Below are 17,559 nucleotides of genomic sequence, written 5' to 3'. Positions count from 1 at the left end.
TTGCCCAGGCTAGAATACAATGGCATCATCATAGCTCACAGCAACTTCAAACTCCTAGGCTCAAACAATCCTCCTGCATCAGACTCCCAAGGAGCTAGGGCTACAGACTCCAGCCACCACACCCAGCCCAACTAATATCCTACAATAGATATCACTATATAATCACTAATAATCCAAGGGCCCAAATTATTCCTTGACTAAGTCTTATTATTCAGTGACTCAATTCGGTATTTGAAAATATATAGAAAACATGATGATACCATTCATAGAGTCCCTTGAAATCTTATTTCTTTATTTTATTTATTTATTTTTTTGAGACAGACTCTCAAGCTGTCACCCTGGGTAAAGTGTCATGGCGTCACAGCTCACAGCAACCTCCAACTCGTGGGCTCAGGCAATTCTCCTGCCTCAGTATCCCATGCAGCTGGGACTACAGGCACCCGCCACAATGCCTGGCTATTTTTTTGTTGCAGTTGTCATTGTTGTTTTAGCTGGCCCAGGCTGGGTTTGAACCCACAAGCCTTGGTGCATGTGGCCGGTGCCCTGCCCACTGAGCTATGGGCACTGCCCTGAAATCTTATTTTCAAACAACATCAATATATCCATTTCTCATCATTATAGAAATAGGCAGTTCAAGTGAACAATAGCTACTGAAACTAATATTCTGGCAGAAGAGTCTATTCTAAAGGGAGAGCTGTGTTGTCTTTGGTGTGAAGTCAGAAGTCCATTGGTAATTCAGGAAAAAAAATCCAATCCTAGACTAGGTAATTTCCCCCCATCTCCCAACCCCCCACAGTGGACTTTGCTGCTGCCACAGTATTTCAAGTCTTGTTTGAGACTATTAAAAGTGGTATAAAGTTCTTACTATGCGTCCCTCAGTGGCCTCTCCGAGCAATCCCCCAAAGGTGATGACAGGTGACATGCAGGCACAGTACAGGAACAGAAAGGAGGCCAAACACTGTAAGCTGAGTGCATCCCGGTAGTCGCTCCAGTACCAGGGGGCCTTCCGCTTGATGTCTAGCACCAAGCCCCCAAAGAGCCTGTGGAGACATGGCAGACAGGCCTCTAATGCAGTCCCTCTCCCTCAGATGCATGCAGATACTGCACATTGGAAAGCATTATAAATCTGCTCTGTATTGAGGTAACACTTTGCTTCCAATTTAACCCCAAGTAGAGGAGAGCTCTCTGGGGGCAGCCCAGAGTCTCTTTGCAACCAACGACATGACTTACAGTAAATTGGAGTGATTATCCCAAACATAAAAAGAATTAATTTGAGTATGCATATTACCATTCAATAAAGAGTTCAAAAAAATTAACATGAAAGCAAGTATTAACTTCAAACTTTAAATTCTGAGCTATTGTTAGGAAATGTGCAAAACCAACTCAAGATATTATGACTGTTAGTTTTATTAAATGTTTTCTAGATGAAAAGCCCCTATTACATGCACTTTCTTACTCTGAACTACCCACCTTACTTGTGAGAAATTAGCATAATAATTCACTCATGCAATTGACAAGTAGTAGCAGATACTTGGCGCCAGGCACTGTGCCAGGTACTGAGATGCAGCAGTGAGCAGGACAAACACAGCCCTGGCTCTCCAAGAGCAACAGTCCAGTGCAGGAGACAGGCAGTGTTGTGGGGGTGCTATGGTAGCATAGAACAGGGAGGGGTGGTTCAGTGAAGACTTGAAGGAGGGACTGGGAGTTAGACAGATGAGGCAGAGGGGCTGACACAGGTGACACTTAGAGGTGAGAGTGCATTGCAGTTTCAAGGTGCTAAAAGAGATAAAACTGGATAATACAGTGTGAAGAGCAAATACTAATAAGACTGGATAATATAGTATGAAGATAATGGCAAACCTGAGCCACGAAGGGCCTTGGTAAATGGTTTTCAGGAATTAAAATTTTATCCTAATTGCAACTAAAGTTACTGAAGAACTGTAAACAGGGAACAGCAAAATCAAGCATGCATTCTGGAAGGATCACTCTTGCAGTGTGTGATGAATGGAGCATGGATTGGGATGAGAAGTGGATGGATTCAAAGGCTAATCAGGAGGTGGTGTCAATAGGACTTAATGGCAGGACTTCAGGACCCCTCTTCACTTCCCAAAGATGAGAAAGACCAAGAACGAGACATCCCACACTGAGGAGGAGTGCTCCCAGGTTTAATCTCTTTTTCTAAGAGTGTAGTCACTGCCCCAGAGCCAAAGCTTTCAGGTGAGTAATGGAAAAAGCCACTCAGCATTGTACCATACCAATCACCGGGCTTCTTCTACAAATCAGCGACACAGGAAAAAAAGAAAGGGCGGCTATTATAGAATGGGACATAATAATCAAATGCAAATCTTGATTGACTCCTATATCAAAGAAAAAGAAGTTCTTTCCAAGAACTACCTCAAATTCTCCCTGCTACATTTGTGGCTCATTTTAAAAGATGTAGCTAAGACATTATAAAATGTTTAATATGGATGGAGCATTGAATGATTGTTAATTTTGTTAGTTTTTATAATGGCATGATAATTGTTTTTTTAAGGTACTCATCAAACAGAGATACATACTAAGGTATTTACAGGTAAAACGATATGATGTGGGTGATTTGGTTTAAAATAATCTAGAAAACATAAAAATGAAATTAAATCGGAAGAAATGGATGAAACAAGCTTGGCAAAATGTCGCTAACATTTGACAGGCACAACAGGAGGGTTCGTTATACTAGTCTCTTATTTTTTATAGGTTTGAAATTTTCGGTAATAAGAAACTAAAGCCAAAAAGCAAGCTAAGCTGCTCTCTGGCAGAAGAAGTCTTGGCCAGCTCTTCCTCTTCTGTCACCTAAGGCACTGGAGGAACATGAGGTAGCCTGGGACCTGCATGTTGGCCCAGGCAGCTCTCTCATCTAACAAGTATAAAGGCACACAGATGGAGACAGGGCAGACACTGTTTTCCCTTACCCCCTTGTTCCTTTCCTCTGGGTTTAGTGGGTGTAGTTGGGATTCATCTTTCCTTAGCTTATAGTAATAACATGACAATCTGGGGCTTTCTGGGCTGAGGGGAGAGAGGCAAAGCCAACCTTGTGACCTGCCTTAGTGTTGGCCTGTCTGGCCAACCTAGCTTAGGTAAAAGCACTCTCTCCAGGGTCAAGAGTTCTACCTCAGGCTCTGGGACCAAGATTCCAGTTAGTAATCAAGTATCACTTTGTCTTGTTTTCTCCTCTGCACAAATAGCCCCTCAAGGACCTTATAGGTAGAAGTGATTAGTCTGGGGCAAGATTTAAGAGTTTCAGGTCCTTAGCTAACAAAGCATCTTTAACCACGTGAATATCACCTCTTCATCATCAATAACCTTCCTTTGAAGAGTATTATTCTATAAGAAGACTCTCCTTCTACAATAGTCCCATCCCACTGAGGCTACCTGAGATCTGCCATGATTGGTCTGGTCCTAGACACAGGAGGTATCTTCAGAGAGGAGTGTCTGTGAGCAACAGACAGAAGATTTATGTGAAATGGATTTATGAGAAGCCATAGAAAGGGAAGACATCTGTCTGTCTAGCAGTGATTAACAGGCAGGGAAACATCTGTGACTCATATTAATGACATAACTATGAATTAATAAAATAATTCTGAATACTGTTTATGGAGTCAGCTTCATACTTCATTCATGCATAAAATCAGACCATAGTTGCACATCTACAACAGATATTAATCAGGCATAGGTGCTTCTCTTCATATTTGAGGCTTCCTTTCCCTTGCAATACTGTCCTGATGGCCAAGTTTGGAGGTGGGGGCAGGAGGCACACAGAGATATGAATTAAGCTTGATGCAAGAAAGGACTTACCCGTGTAGAGGGTCACTAGGCTCTGGAGCACTGACTTAGGGAGCCCCTCCCTGGAGGGCTTTAGGGACAGGCCAGGCATCCTTTTGTCTGGTGTGCTTTGGAAGAAACCTGTTTGAAGTGTGGGGGGATCATCGAGATAGCAGTTCCTGATTCTTTTTTTCATTAACCCTTCCCAAAAGTGGCATCACCAATGAGGGACAAAAATCTATCCTAGAAAACCCCTTTCCAGAGTATCTTCTCCTTGCTGTGGAGCTTTTGGCCTAGGACACTCCAATCATACTTTCTTCTTTGCTATGTATGGTGTCCCTGCCTGAGTCAACATCAGGGAGTTCAAGAGACTGTCTCAGCCCTGGCTCAAAAGCTTACCTCATGTAGAACTCAGATCACCATTTCGACCCTGTCTCCTTTCCTAACTTCTCAGAGTCTATTCAAACTCATCTTCAAATACTTCTCCATCCAACAAGGATAGCACCCCCTAAGTCTCCATGTTTTGTCCAAGGTTGTGCACATGACATGCATGAAGCAGGTTTTACATCTTAAAGAAACACAACTAATAGTTTGAAGAATTGTAAAACCCAGACTAATGTGTTTAGTTTGTACTGTCTAGGAAGGTGCAGAAACTTCTAGGATGTCTATCTCACATTTACCTCCCACATAATTTGCAACTGGAAAGGGGGTCAGAGCTGGCCTGCAATTGTGATCCCTAATGCAGGCATTATGTTACCTGGACAATGGGAGAAGGTCATGTATCTTTAGGTTCTTTACTGAGCTCCCTGGGGAGATAGCAGGAGCTCAGAAAGAAGAAATATCTCTCATACCAAGCAGAACTAAATTCTGAGCCCAGAGCTTCTTTTCAGCTTTGTCAGATCCAGAAGTTCCTGATAGATTATGGGAGAAGTCCTCCAAATTCCATTTGAAGTTGAGAATTAAGATGATTGATTTTTGTGATTAAGCATATACTTATCCTTGCAATATGGGATTTTCTTTAGGGATATCAGGCACTGTTTCTGAGATCTTATAATGTTGCGATCCATTCTGGTGGTGTCCCAAACCTCCATGTGGAATTGATTATAAGTGATCCTCTCAAAAAAAGCCTGGGACTCTAGTTTATTCTATTTTCTTTGGCACCAATAGAAACCTGAAATTTCACCTCTGCACAGATACCTGTTTGGGGAAAATTCTGTTGCCTGTAATTCTACTACTCTATATATCTAAAATATAAATCACAATTCTGAACTGTTATCAAATCCATACGCAAGACCTTTCCTTAAAAAAAACCTCTTCTCCTTGGATAGTCTCCATCCTGGAACACATTCTAAAATGCTTCCTTCAAACTCTTTTAATACTAGGCCTCACCACCCAATTCAGACCTCTCCCAACTTTAAAAAGAATATTTAACTTACTCTTAGCGGTTGCTCCCTCTTTTTAGCAAGCCCTTCTAATGAAAAGACCCTTCCTTTCCACCAGTGCTCCCTCCCAGAGCACAGCTATCTTCTCCTACCCTCAAATCCTTCTTCCAGCCAGAAAACGTATTCCTCTACCAGGACACTGCTAGTTAAGTGCCTACCATTCTATCCTGTTTCTCTCTCTCTCCTCTCCTCACTTTTCCTTGAATTTCCAAGGGTAGAAAAGAAAAATAAATTGCTCTCCACAATTCCAAAACAACCCTGAGTTTCCACTGGATAAAGCACTGAGGGTAGAAGATTAAGGAAAGCAACTTCAAGTGAGGAGGAAGAAAAGAAGGTCAAAGCAAGGGAGTAGAGGATGAAAATGTTTCTATGATCTGAGTCCTGCCCTGAGCATCTCCACCCAGCAGATCCTTTAAGACACAGTCTAACTTGCAGAGCCAGAGCCATAGTTTCAGCCTTCTCCTGTGATCTGGGGGTATCTATGGATGTCACACCAACCCATTCTTTTACCACATTCCTACCTAGGGAATAAAAACTCCTAGTTGAGGGGACCTCCTTCCCTTACCTACTATAAAGAATCTCCTCCTTGGATGTCTGTCTTTAAGAGACAAGACAAGAGTAGATTGTCTATTCTGAAGCATACGCACATGAAGCAGTACTTATTTTCCTGTCCTAAGGGAGTTTATTAACCTAAATGTTTACTCAACATTTATCCATACCTAGTCCATTCTGTGCTACAGAATAGGCATGTAGAAGTATTCATTCATTCGTCAGATATTGAGTGCCTACTCTGTGTAAGGCACTGTGCTGGGAATCTAATGGAGTCCCTGCCTGGGAGCAAGTAGTCTAGCAGGAAGGACAAGAAATCAAGCAATCACGATAAATTATGATAAGGGCTGTAATACTGGGGGTGGGGGAGAGATTTCAATGCCGATATATTACATAGCGGGAACACCTAACCTCATCTATAGAGAGTCCTGGAAGACTTTCCAAATGAAGTAATGCCTAAGTTGAGACAAAAAATAAGTAGGAGTGAGCCCAGAGATGAGGAAGAAGAGTGTTTAACTCAGAGGAAACAATGTATAGGAAAGACTAGAGGTGAGACAGAACATGGCAGGTGGTTGGGTAAACTTGAATGAATGAATACAGTACTCAATATATTCATAATATTTCTAGTCAGTGGTTCCATTTGAAGTCATCCTCAGCCAATAAGTTCCCGATACAGAGAAGGCAGCTGAATGAAAGAGGACATCTCATTTCCTTACACAACATCTGCCTAATTAACAGGATCAACTGTGAAATGTCCCACAACTTACCGCCCAGTGCGCTGAAGCTCTGGCCCGCTATGACCTCCATGTGATTCCGGTTCTATGTGGTAAACATTTCCATTTGGAACACCAGGCATTTTCCTTTTCTCCTTTTAACAAAGGACCACAAAATTAGTAAACTTAGCATCTATCTCTCCTTTCTGCCTTCAGGGGGAATAGAAATGAGATAACCCAAAAGCAACCAAAAATGCCAAGATGTTTGTACCTTTCAAATGCATTCCCGGAAAAATGCAATCTATTGTACCCAACTTTACGACCACCCTGTATATAATTATTCTTCCTCTCTAGTAGTACCTGACTTCAAACTATGCCTTGTCCAGAAACAGAAAAATGGGGGCTTTAGCATCAGGTATGACCTAAGTTCCACTTTCAAATCTGCCTCCATATACTCTTGCTTTACCTTAAAACCTTACCTTGGAAGATAATTTTATTCCTCATTTGTAAAACTAGGGATAACAATACCTTTTGCAATATGTTGCTGGAAAGGTTGAATTCACATATATAAAGCACCTTGCTGGTGTCTAGTGCACAGGAGTTCCCATCTTTAATGTGTCAGAAAAATACCGGGAGCTCTGTTTGTTGCTCTCTATATATCTTGCCCTTTTTATCTAATGACTTTGTACACAACGTACTCCCAAGAAATGTCCTCCCTTTTCCTCTCTGCCATCACATCTCTAATATTTGGCTTAAAATTCATCCCCAGGCAATTCTAACTGACCCCAACACACCTGAGCCAATCTATGTTATGGCAGGTCTATTTTTTATTACTATGCTAACATTCTAGGTGCCTTGGCACAGGACTATATCTCAATTTATTTAGCATATATCCATATGGTCTTTGCTTTGTCCATGGTAGGCATTTGGTAAGTGACACTAGCCACTATTGGCTAATGTGCATACATTACCTGGGAAGGGACATTTTTGGGTGGCTCAATTCTAATGGAGGGGTCCCACTCTCCTGGAGGAAGCACTGTCACCTGGTCTAGGAACTCGTCAATCCCCGCCAGGAGATCATCTCGCTCTTTTGCCTTGTATGCCACATCATGAAAAATCTACAGAAAAGAAAAAATTCTCAGGAAAGCGGAAAGTAACTTTACTTAGAACAATCACCAATGGATATGGTGAAGAATGAATACAACCTCCTAATCTCCTAATTTTTATCTCTTTTAGGATCTGAGATGCAGAAAACTTTAGCACTTAGAGAAGTGCAAGGATAAAAGGATTTAAAAAATGAACCTAGAGATGAGACAGGTCAAAAAGAATTGAGTACATATCTGCTAGTATAAGAAGAGATGAGATGTGACATTAAGGTCATACAACTAGATCATCTCCACAAAGAATGGAAGAAAAGGCAAGATGTACAGAAAATTTTCTTGATCATAATGGTTAGAAACATTGGATGGAATACTAACGAAGGTCATGCATAAAATAAGCCTCTCAAGCAAAGAGAGCTAATGAAACAAAGCCCGCACAGTCCTCTGCCTCTAAGACTCATGCCTTGAAAACCTTGCTTTGTCACTTACTGTGAGTAGCACAGTGCTTAGGGTTCAACACAATACCAGCCTCAGGTTGTTTTGGTATAAACAAGTCAGGACATTCACATTATACTGCCTGATATCACACCAGGGACTTTATACAAACTAGTCTTATTTATATGGAAAAGAAGTGAGGTTTCTTCTCTTTTCTTTTCTTTTCTTTTTTTGAGACAGAGCCTCAAGCTATCCACCTGGGTAGAGGCCATGGCATCACAGCTCACAGCAACCTCCAACTCCTGGGCTCAAGCGATTCTCCTGCCTCAGCCTCCCAAGTAGCTGGGACCACAGGCGCCCCCTACAATGCCTGGCTATTTGGGTTGCAGCCGTCATTGTTGTTTGGCAGGCGGGGGCTGGATTCAAACCTGCCACCTTAGGTGCATATGGCTGGCACCTTAGACACTTGAGCCACAGGCACGGAGCCAGAAGTGAGGTTTCTTTATGTAAATAACTTAATGATTAATTTAATTAATCATCTTCTTTTGAAAGTTAAGTTAACCTTAATGTATTTCTCTCTATACCCTACTTGGCAATAACAATTTTCCTAGAGAAAATTCCTGCATCCTTGATTACTCAAAAAAGGAGAGATAATATAAGAAAAAAAATCCCCCAGAAGGTTTTCTCCTCCTACAATAAGCTTGAAGAGAGGGGACCCAGAACTGCTTCCCAACAGACACTGCAATTGTAATTATTTTATCCCCAAACAACTATCAAAGTAAACACTCAATAAATATTTCTAAGATGAATAAAGGAAGCACATACTTCATCTGTCATGATGGTGGCCATGGATCTGCCGATTTCATGGTACTGCTGACCTTTCCCTACTGGACCCAATAAGATAAACAAAAACCTGGCAAAACACACAGAGGAGGGAATTATGTAAGTAAATATGAAGAAGTGGCATCTTACTCCTCTCTCAAGAGCACGGCAAGAGTCTCTCTCCTACCAAACAGAAGTCATCACTATACCTTCAAAAAAAGCAAACATACTAATCAAGGAGCCTTTCAAGTTGCTGTAACTTAATAGCTCCACTATGGGTAATGGAAGCCATTTGTGTGATATTATTCAATAATGTGGTTATACTTCTTTGGGTTTTTATACACAAATCCTAGTTATAGAAAGAACACTTTTGCAAAACATGGCATTGTAGTGCAAATTCAAGGTTATCTGAATCCTTTTCAGTGTTATAATAAGAAAATGACGGGAGAGGAGCAGGATAAGGAAGTTGAAATGATCAAGCTCTACTGAGAAGTCTAAATTGTGTTCTGGACATCTGAATACTCTCTGTAATTAGGGTCTCTGAATCACCAGCATCATTGCCTTCGGAGCAAATAAATAGCCTTTTGAACAAATGCAGGCATATCCATGAGCCATCCAAATCCTGCTAGAATTGTAGAAAGAAACACCAATCTTTCGCTCAGAAACTTTTCCCTGGAATATAGCTCTATAGAACTGGGAGAATACAACTTAGGCTTCGTATTATGACAAGTGATTGGCCCTTGCTGTGCCCTTTGAATGCTCATCAATTCTTTTACCAAGACTGATTTTCAAAGATTACTACTGGATTTTAAGTCCTATTCTTAAGATGAATTAATCCTAAATTTGGATATTAGCTGGTTTCTTCTATTAGTGCTACACAAATTTGCACTTTAGACAGCACTCATGAGGTCTCGTCTTTGCCTTTTTACCTTGTAGGGATTGGCACTTCTGTCAGGCCTGAGAGAAGAACTGCTGGAGACAGCCTCACAAAGGCTACGATGGGGCGGTCCAAAGTATCCACCTCTCCAACCAAGACATTGGAGGCCTCCGCCCCAGTGGGGATCTTTTTCATGAAATGAAGGTCCACCTGAAAGTCCAAAAGAACCCTCTGACAACTTGGGAGCCATCACTGTAATCATCCTCCTCATCCCTCACACTCACGTGTCCTTTTATAGTTAAATGTTTTCTGACGCTCTTCTATTTGGTCCTCACAAACACTCCAGATCATATTAGTCCCACTTTTTAAAAAGAAATGAAGTATTTGAGACCCAGAGAAGTGAAGTTGAGTTGCCCAGGACCACAGAGAAAAGACAAAATCACAATACTCCAGGTATTCTGATTTCAAATCCATCTACCAAGCTGCCCCAAAGAGGAATGTTTTGAAGCCCTGGGTCACATTTTTTCCCTTTGCATTTGCACTTGAATGCTTTGTCAGAGGCTTCAGGTTTTCTAAATAAAACAGGGAGCTTTATGCATGGGTCACTATGAAAGTTTTGAGACAGACTGTGTTATGGTCCATTACTGCAATTCCAAGAAACACAGCCGACAGCGTCCTTTCCACCTGTGCAAGTTTCAACTTGCTCAGCTTATCGGTGTTGCTAGGAGGGTTTCATTTGTTTTCATCCACGCAGATTTTACATTTCTCGATTTTTATGTTTCTTGAAACTTTTGTTAATGACCCACATATGCAGAGAAAGTGACATGACACTATCTGTGTTTTAGAAAGAGCAAGGAGAGGCTAGAAGCAGAGAGACCAAGGCTTGGACGAGTCTGTAGTACAGCACTGCTACTTCAGAAGGCCTCAGTTACCAAAGTCACAGTCCTCAAGAAGAGTTTCAACCAAGAGGTAGGTTTAAAAGACAGTAGCGCAAATATTTTTTTGGAAAAACCCTTGGAAGTGAGAAAGATAACAGGTATCAAAAACTAACTGAAAACCAGCAGGGAAGACTCTCAGTAGCTAGGCTCAGGTTTCAGCGTACCGAATCTGGAGGAACAAACTGCTGAGTCAGCCTCATCCAACTGGGGTAAAAGGGAGCAGATAGTGGAACAGCTTCCTTTCCTGCAGAAGAGGCGCTGGTCTTGGAGTAAGAGTCTCAAAATACCAGAGCTCACCCAGAATCACCCACTGGACTCTGAATTCCACTAGAAATAACCTTAGGCCAAGAAGCCAACTTCCCATGTCTCTGCTCACCTTGCTTAAATCCACAGGACTGTGTTCACAATTCACTCCATTTTTTACTTCAAGATTTGTGGTTGGAACAGACTGAGGAGATACAGTTTGACCTGTGTGGAAAAAATCAGACAGACTCCTCCGAGTCCCTGCCTTTCCTCCCTGACACCCGCCTCTCATCACTGAGTGGCTATGCTTTCTCCTGAAGAGCCCACATGGAGACGAGGTTAAGATGACCGCCAAGCCGGTACCTACACATGGCTATCTCCTCACCTACGTCGTCAAGGGGCAGGAGAGGGCACAGGTCTTACTACTTGTATACCTTCTTCCCGAATGTATTCTGACCCTCTTTTATTTCTCTACTAACACAGTAATATTTAACCAGAAGTACCTAGGAGACACACCTATGGAGAACTTATCAAAACTATGGATTGCCAGGCATATTTCCTGCACATGTGATTGAGTGAATGTGGAGACCAGGCAATGAATATATATGAGGCCCTTCCTGACCACAGGAAAAGGAACCGATTGCAGCTGCAATTCACTGAGGGTCTATAATCTACCATGTATCGGCTAATGGCTTTGCCTGGATTAACTCATTGAAACCTTACAATAAACTCAGAGATTAGGTCCTATTGTGATCCTTGTTTTATAGGTGAGAAAGTAAGACTTAAAGTGGCTTACTAGGTTGCCAAGCTCACATACTTTGCAAGTGGTAAAGCCAGAATCACAAACCTAAAAGCCTGACTCAAGAGCCTACACTACTGTATTTTGCCTCCCTAATCTATTTGTTTACTCCTAAAAAGCTCCGGTTCAACTTCTCTGGTCCCAGACTATCCCCAATGTGGACAGTTCCCAAAAGCCATATCAGTTATGAGGCCACCATAGGGCACAAGTCCTTCCCCTTAAGTCCACTGGTATATATTCTTTGTATACCTAAAGAATATAGTCCATGAGAGGGAGATGGGCACCAGTTCCAGCCACTCATATTACCAGTCTCCAAAAAATACTAAGTGTCTAGGTAGGTATGGAAACATGAGACAAAGATAGCCCCTACCCTCTAGTAACTCAGCATCTCCAACCACTTCCCAAATGTCTTACAATTAGAGAGAAAAAGCTATCACTCCTAATAATCTTACCATTTTTATCCATCGAATGTGGATCAGACTGCTTCTTCCCAACCTCAGCAAAGGAACGAACAATGGGAATGAGGTTGTTTCTCTTCTTTTCATTCTGATGATGATGTTTTTTGAGAAGGGCTTCCCGCACTTTAACCCTCATGCTGTCATTCAGGTCACTGGATAGTTCTTGCTGGTCTAGGATCAGGTCTGAAAAGTAGGTACTCACATGAACACTCAAAATGAGGGTCAGTGAGCCCAAGCAGAGGCTAACACCAGGTGGGGTAGGGGTGTAGGGCATGGGGCAGCAGGGAGCATCTCTACCAGGGTCACTGAGGTACAATTTCTGCTTCAGTATCTGAAAGAGCTATTTGATAATAGTGGCTATGAAAAGTTACACTTTATTCATATAGCAAATCATTATTACTTAGCACATGCCAGGAACTATACTTTACATACATTATCTTAACTAATCTTTAGAAAGGCCCTGGAAGTAGGTATTATTATAACAATTTTTACAGATGAGGAAACTGAAGTCCAAATGTTACAAAATTGCCGCGGGTCTCATATCTATTAAGTTACAGAGCTGGAATTCAACTTCAGGACTATATAACTCAAAAGCCCACATTATTACCCACTTTTGTTCTGTCATCTGCCAAATTTCCCCTATATTCCCTTCCTCCAAGATTTTAACGTTATGATTGTCAAGAGGAAGTATAACTGTAGAACTTCAAATGGCTATCTAAAAGTGAAGTCTATAAGAAAAAATAAGTTAACTAACCACTCACCCCAGGTAGTTATTGTCATCAAGTATCACCTTTAAATCTATCAAACCCAAGAGAAAGCTCAATACCCGGTGATAAGTAGCAGTCACCATAGCAGTTAACAGTGTGGGTTCTGGAGTTAAAGATCCACATTCTTAGTTCTGCCACTTTCTAGCTGTATGATCTTGGGCAAGTTACAAAATCTCTCTGTACCTCTGTTCTTCATTTATAATACAGAACTATCACCTACCTTAGAAGGTGCTTATGGGAAATTCAGTGAGATGATGTACGGAACATGATGCTTCAGCTGATAACCGTTTACCTAGACTTATTGCTGACATTATGAACACATCAGACATCGGATGTGAAGATCATAGCAATTTTTCTTCAATCCTACATCTCTCTCCTGAAGCTTTCCTAAAACCTCAACCTATTCTCAATTTCTAACACCATCTGTGACTACCCATGTGCTGGATGCAATAAATGAGGAAAATCAATTTCATATTCAAGCTGAGGAGCCATATTCCATATCTTTAACCTTTATATTTATTGGTTCCTTCTTCCCATATTATAACCACGTCTTAGAATTTTTCATCTTGGGGGAAAAAAAATCTTCTATTACTTAAAATTCTCAGAAGAAAAATTCCTTAGCCCCCTGAAATTTAGCTACCCCAACGAAAATGCTTTTGATAAAATCATCAATAACCTTCCAGTTGCTAAATTTAATGGGCGTCTCTAGTCCTTACCTCAGCTGACTTCTCTGCAGTTTTTCACATGGATAAATCAAAACTCTCTCCCCTCTTGCCTTTTGTAGTTAGTTGGACAGTGACCCCTCCCCCCAAAAAGATATGTCTGTATCCTAACCCATCCCCAGAACTTGCAATGTGACCTTATCAATAAAAAATAGACTTTGCAATAATTAAGGATCTCAGGACAAGATCATCCTAGATTACTGGGTTGGCCCTAAATCCAACAGCAAGTGTCCTTGTGTGGTACACAGAAGAGAGAGTCGCAGAGAGGAGAATCCAGATTGAAACGGAGGCAGCAATGGGGTTATACAGCCATAAGCTAAGGGACACCTAGAGCCACCAGAAACTGGAAGCCAGATGAAGCAAGATTCTCCCCTAGAATAATTTTTCCCTAAAGACTTTAGAGAGGGTATGGCCCCAATAATACCTTTATTTTGGACTTCTGGCCTCCAGAACTGTGAAAGAATAAATTTCTGTTGTTTAAAGGCACCAAATTTGTGGAGATTTGTATAGCAGTCCTAGGAAATGAATACCAATTTCATGGCCGTTACCTGATTCTTTTCCCATCTCTCTGGCTACCCTTTCATGGTCTCCTTGATTGACCTCTCTTCCTCTAACCTACTCACAAGCCCTCAACAGCCATCCTTAAACACTGGAGTTCCTGCCAGACATGGGGACTCATGCTTGTAATCCTAGCACTTCAGGAGGCCAGGGTAGGATGATCACTTAAGCCCAGGAGTTTGAGGCCACAGTGAGCTACGATCATGCCACTGGACTCTAGCAGTCAGGGCAACAGAGTGAGACCTTGTCTCTAAAAAAACAAAAGAATAAAGACAACTGGAGTTCCTCTAATTTCTGTCTTCAGTCCTGTGATCTTCCCCTCCTTAATAACTTCAACCTTTTCCAAGACTGTAAATAGCAACTTCCTCCGAAACGAGGACCCCCTGAAAGTATATCCCAGTTCAGATCTCTCCCCTAAGCACCAGATCAAAGTTCTACTTACTAGACATATTCACCTAAATGTCCCACAAACACCTAGAATTCAGTAAGTATAAGATCAAACTCATTATCTTTCCCACCAGACTTGCTTGTTTTCCAGACATGCAGACACCTAAGCCAGAATCCTTAACTCTCTTCTCTTCGTTACTCCCAATCAATCTGCCAAACTGGTCTCATCAATTCTATCCTAAATCTCACTGGAAACCATCCCCTTTCCTTCCCACCCTCTATTGCAGTGGTTCTCAACCTTCCTAATGCCACGGCCCTTTCATACAGTTCCTGTGGGTCGTGACCCACAGGTTGAGAACCACTGCTCTATTGCCACTGCCCACACAGGTGCCATCTCACTTGAACTACTGCAACAGCCTAACCCCTGTCTCCTTTCAAATCACCCTCCATATTGCCACCATTATTGTCTCTCTAATATGCAAAATGTGATTGCTTACTGCCCTGCCCAAAGCTCCCCAAAGGTGCCTTGTTTCCATAGAGTTAGAATCAGCTTCAATCATTCCCAGGGATTCTTCTGCCTTTAATTGACTGTCATGGGATTTCAGAAGCACAGCCAAAAGCTAGCAAAGTACAAATGTGACACAATGGTGAACACAAGAATTCCACTTTTCCCAGGCCGTGTGAATGGTACTTCTGGGGCACCTCCTAATAGAGGAGGGGGACACAGGATCCCATCAGGGCTCACCCCTTCTCTGGGTCCTCCTATGACCCAAAAGTGGCAGAATTACTTGGATACTTGAAATGGAGAAAGATTTGGAAAAATCTTTATTTAACCTGCCCAGTCAAATAAAGCCAATCCAAGGGGAAAGTCTCCATATGCCCCAGGTGTTTGTTTCTCCAACCCCATCCCCAAAGCATAGCACCCTAACATTCAGTCACATCAGGAAACTCCATCAGACATCTCTTCTTCTCATCCTGCTGAAGAAGTGGGGGTACTTTGGCTCAATTTCCTACTTGTCTTCCCTAGATGCCATATTGAAAAATTTTGCCAGAATTCTCTTTAACTCCTTTTTCTCTACACAGCTCCCCAAGGTTACCCTTTCTCTATTACCAATCATATCTGTGTCATTACACTTACTTTAAATGTTACTTAATGTCTATTTCCACCACTAGAAGGTAAGTTCCTTGAAGGCAGAAACTTTATCTTTATTCCCCTGTGCCTAGCATATCATTGAGCATGTAGTATATACAAATTAAATGTTTGCTGAATGAACAAGTGAATGAAAGGCTAAATACCTTGACCTTTGAGTCCAATAACGAGTCTGTGAAATAGCTAGAATAGTTTATTAGTTTGAAACCCATCCTGAAGCCGAGGACATTGAGGCCAGGAAGGTTGTGATCTGTCCAAGGATACGGAGCCACTTGATGCTTTCCACGATCCCACACTTCCCCTCCCCACGCTTCTTAAATGTACATAGACGTTCCCTTGTTTTCCCTCATCTAAGCTTACCTGAAATTTCTTCTATGCTATTTGCACGCATGTCTAGAAGGACTGTTCCATTAATAAGGCAACTTCTCAGCTCAAAGAGACTGTGCAACGAAAGGGTTGCCACATACGGCTTGCTCCAGCGTTCTCCCCCATCTTCAACGTCTTCTTCAAACTTCAGCCACCTGAAAGCATTGCAAATAACTGGATGCCAAAGATAGAAAATGAGGAATTTTTTTCTTTTTCAAAGAGCGACAAATGCTGGCAAGAAAATGAGGAATTTTCAAGAGAAACTCTGTAATGGAAGCCACAGATTCAAAGATATCTGAATAGTAAAATCTAATCTACATGTTTAGCGTACATTAGAAGTGATAAAAGCAAGTTATAGAACAGTGCGAGTATAGTTTAATTCCACTTTAACTTAAAGAAAAATTTAAAAATATACACACATACATATAAGATGCCAAATTTATTCCTCATTATCTCTGGGTAGTAGGATTACAAATAATCTTCATTTTCTTCTTTTTCCTTATCTTTAATTTCTAGCTTCCTATAATAAGCATGTATTACCTGCACAATTAAAAAACAGATCTAATCTGTATCACTTGGACACACTGACAGAGCACATTAATAAAATGGTAATGTTTTCCTGCTTATCAGTGTCCTGGGTGACCATCAGAAGTTCACAAAGACAGAATGACAGAAGACTAATTGCCTTTTCACTTGTTATCAGGTTGACTGGCCTGTCTAAATCTTTCTACCTGTAGAAAATCCTGTACTCATGATACAGTAAGCATCCAGGAAGAGCTGTCTCCATGAGAGCTGGAGCTCACTCTTCTGTTACCCACCTCACCTCCCTCCCGAGGCTCAGGCATGTTATCTTTGTATCCTCTGTAAGGCCAGTCGTCAGTTACTAGAGGGGCCTACACATGACTCTGGTTATCCTAAGGGCTCTCCTGGGATTTGAATCTCAGGCAAACATGATCACTCTACATAGGGGTGTCCAACCTGCAACTTGATGGCTGTAGGCTGATTTTGTGAGGACTTTTTTGTTTATCCGTGGTGACAGATAACATGGAATATATGCATGGACTTTTTTTTTTTTTTTTTTTTGCCTAATCAGCTTTCATTAGTGTTTGTGTATTTAATGTGTGGCCTCAAACAACTTTTGCCCTTCCAATGTGTGGCAGAGAAAAGAAAAGGTTGAACACCCCTGCTACAGCTATCCCAGGAAGCCTAATGTTGGAACTAGCTACAATCCCAAGGGCTCTGTGAGGTTGAATGGTTCTAGCGCAGCGGTTCTCAATCTGTGGGTCGCAACCTTTAGGAACTGTATTAAAGGGCTGTAGCATTAGAAAAGTTGAAAACCACTGTTCTAGAGGAAGTTAAAGCTCAAAAATTCTGGGACTGCTGCTGAGTTAAAACCCAAATGACCCTATGATTCATCTGCAGAAGAACGGCCCTC

General features: G+C 41.6%; 1 protein-coding gene across 2 annotated transcripts in view; it reads right to left on the bottom strand.

The window, feature by feature from the left end:
• The window catches only part of SLC4A8 (solute carrier family 4 member 8), a 99,935-nt gene that overhangs the window by 30,105 nt on the left and 52,271 nt on the right, over positions 1–17,559 (bottom strand). For both annotated transcript variants that reach the window (XM_012805526.1, XM_003790391.1), the window contains exons 5-12: positions 16,119–16,279; positions 12,169–12,357; positions 11,051–11,142; positions 9,789–9,946; positions 8,863–8,950; positions 7,474–7,620; positions 6,557–6,657; positions 866–1,040 (exon numbers count right to left, since the gene is read on the bottom strand). In XM_012805526.1, the coding sequence (XP_012660980.1) occupies positions 866–1,040; positions 6,557–6,657; positions 7,474–7,620; positions 8,863–8,950; positions 9,789–9,946; positions 11,051–11,142; positions 12,169–12,357; positions 16,119–16,279 (1,111 nt within the window). The remainder of the gene's footprint in view (positions 1–865; positions 1,041–6,556; positions 6,658–7,473; positions 7,621–8,862; positions 8,951–9,788; positions 9,947–11,050; positions 11,143–12,168; positions 12,358–16,118; positions 16,280–17,559) is intronic.

This window comes from Otolemur garnettii, unplaced genomic scaffold (genome assembly GCF_000181295.1).
Source record: "Otolemur garnettii isolate 467f Iridium unplaced genomic scaffold, OtoGar3 scaffold00043, whole genome shotgun sequence".
NCBI classification, from domain to species: domain Eukaryota; kingdom Metazoa; phylum Chordata; class Mammalia; order Primates; family Galagidae; genus Otolemur; species Otolemur garnettii.
The sequence above is the reverse complement of the archived record's forward strand: the minus strand, read 5'-3'. Positions and strand labels throughout refer to the sequence as shown.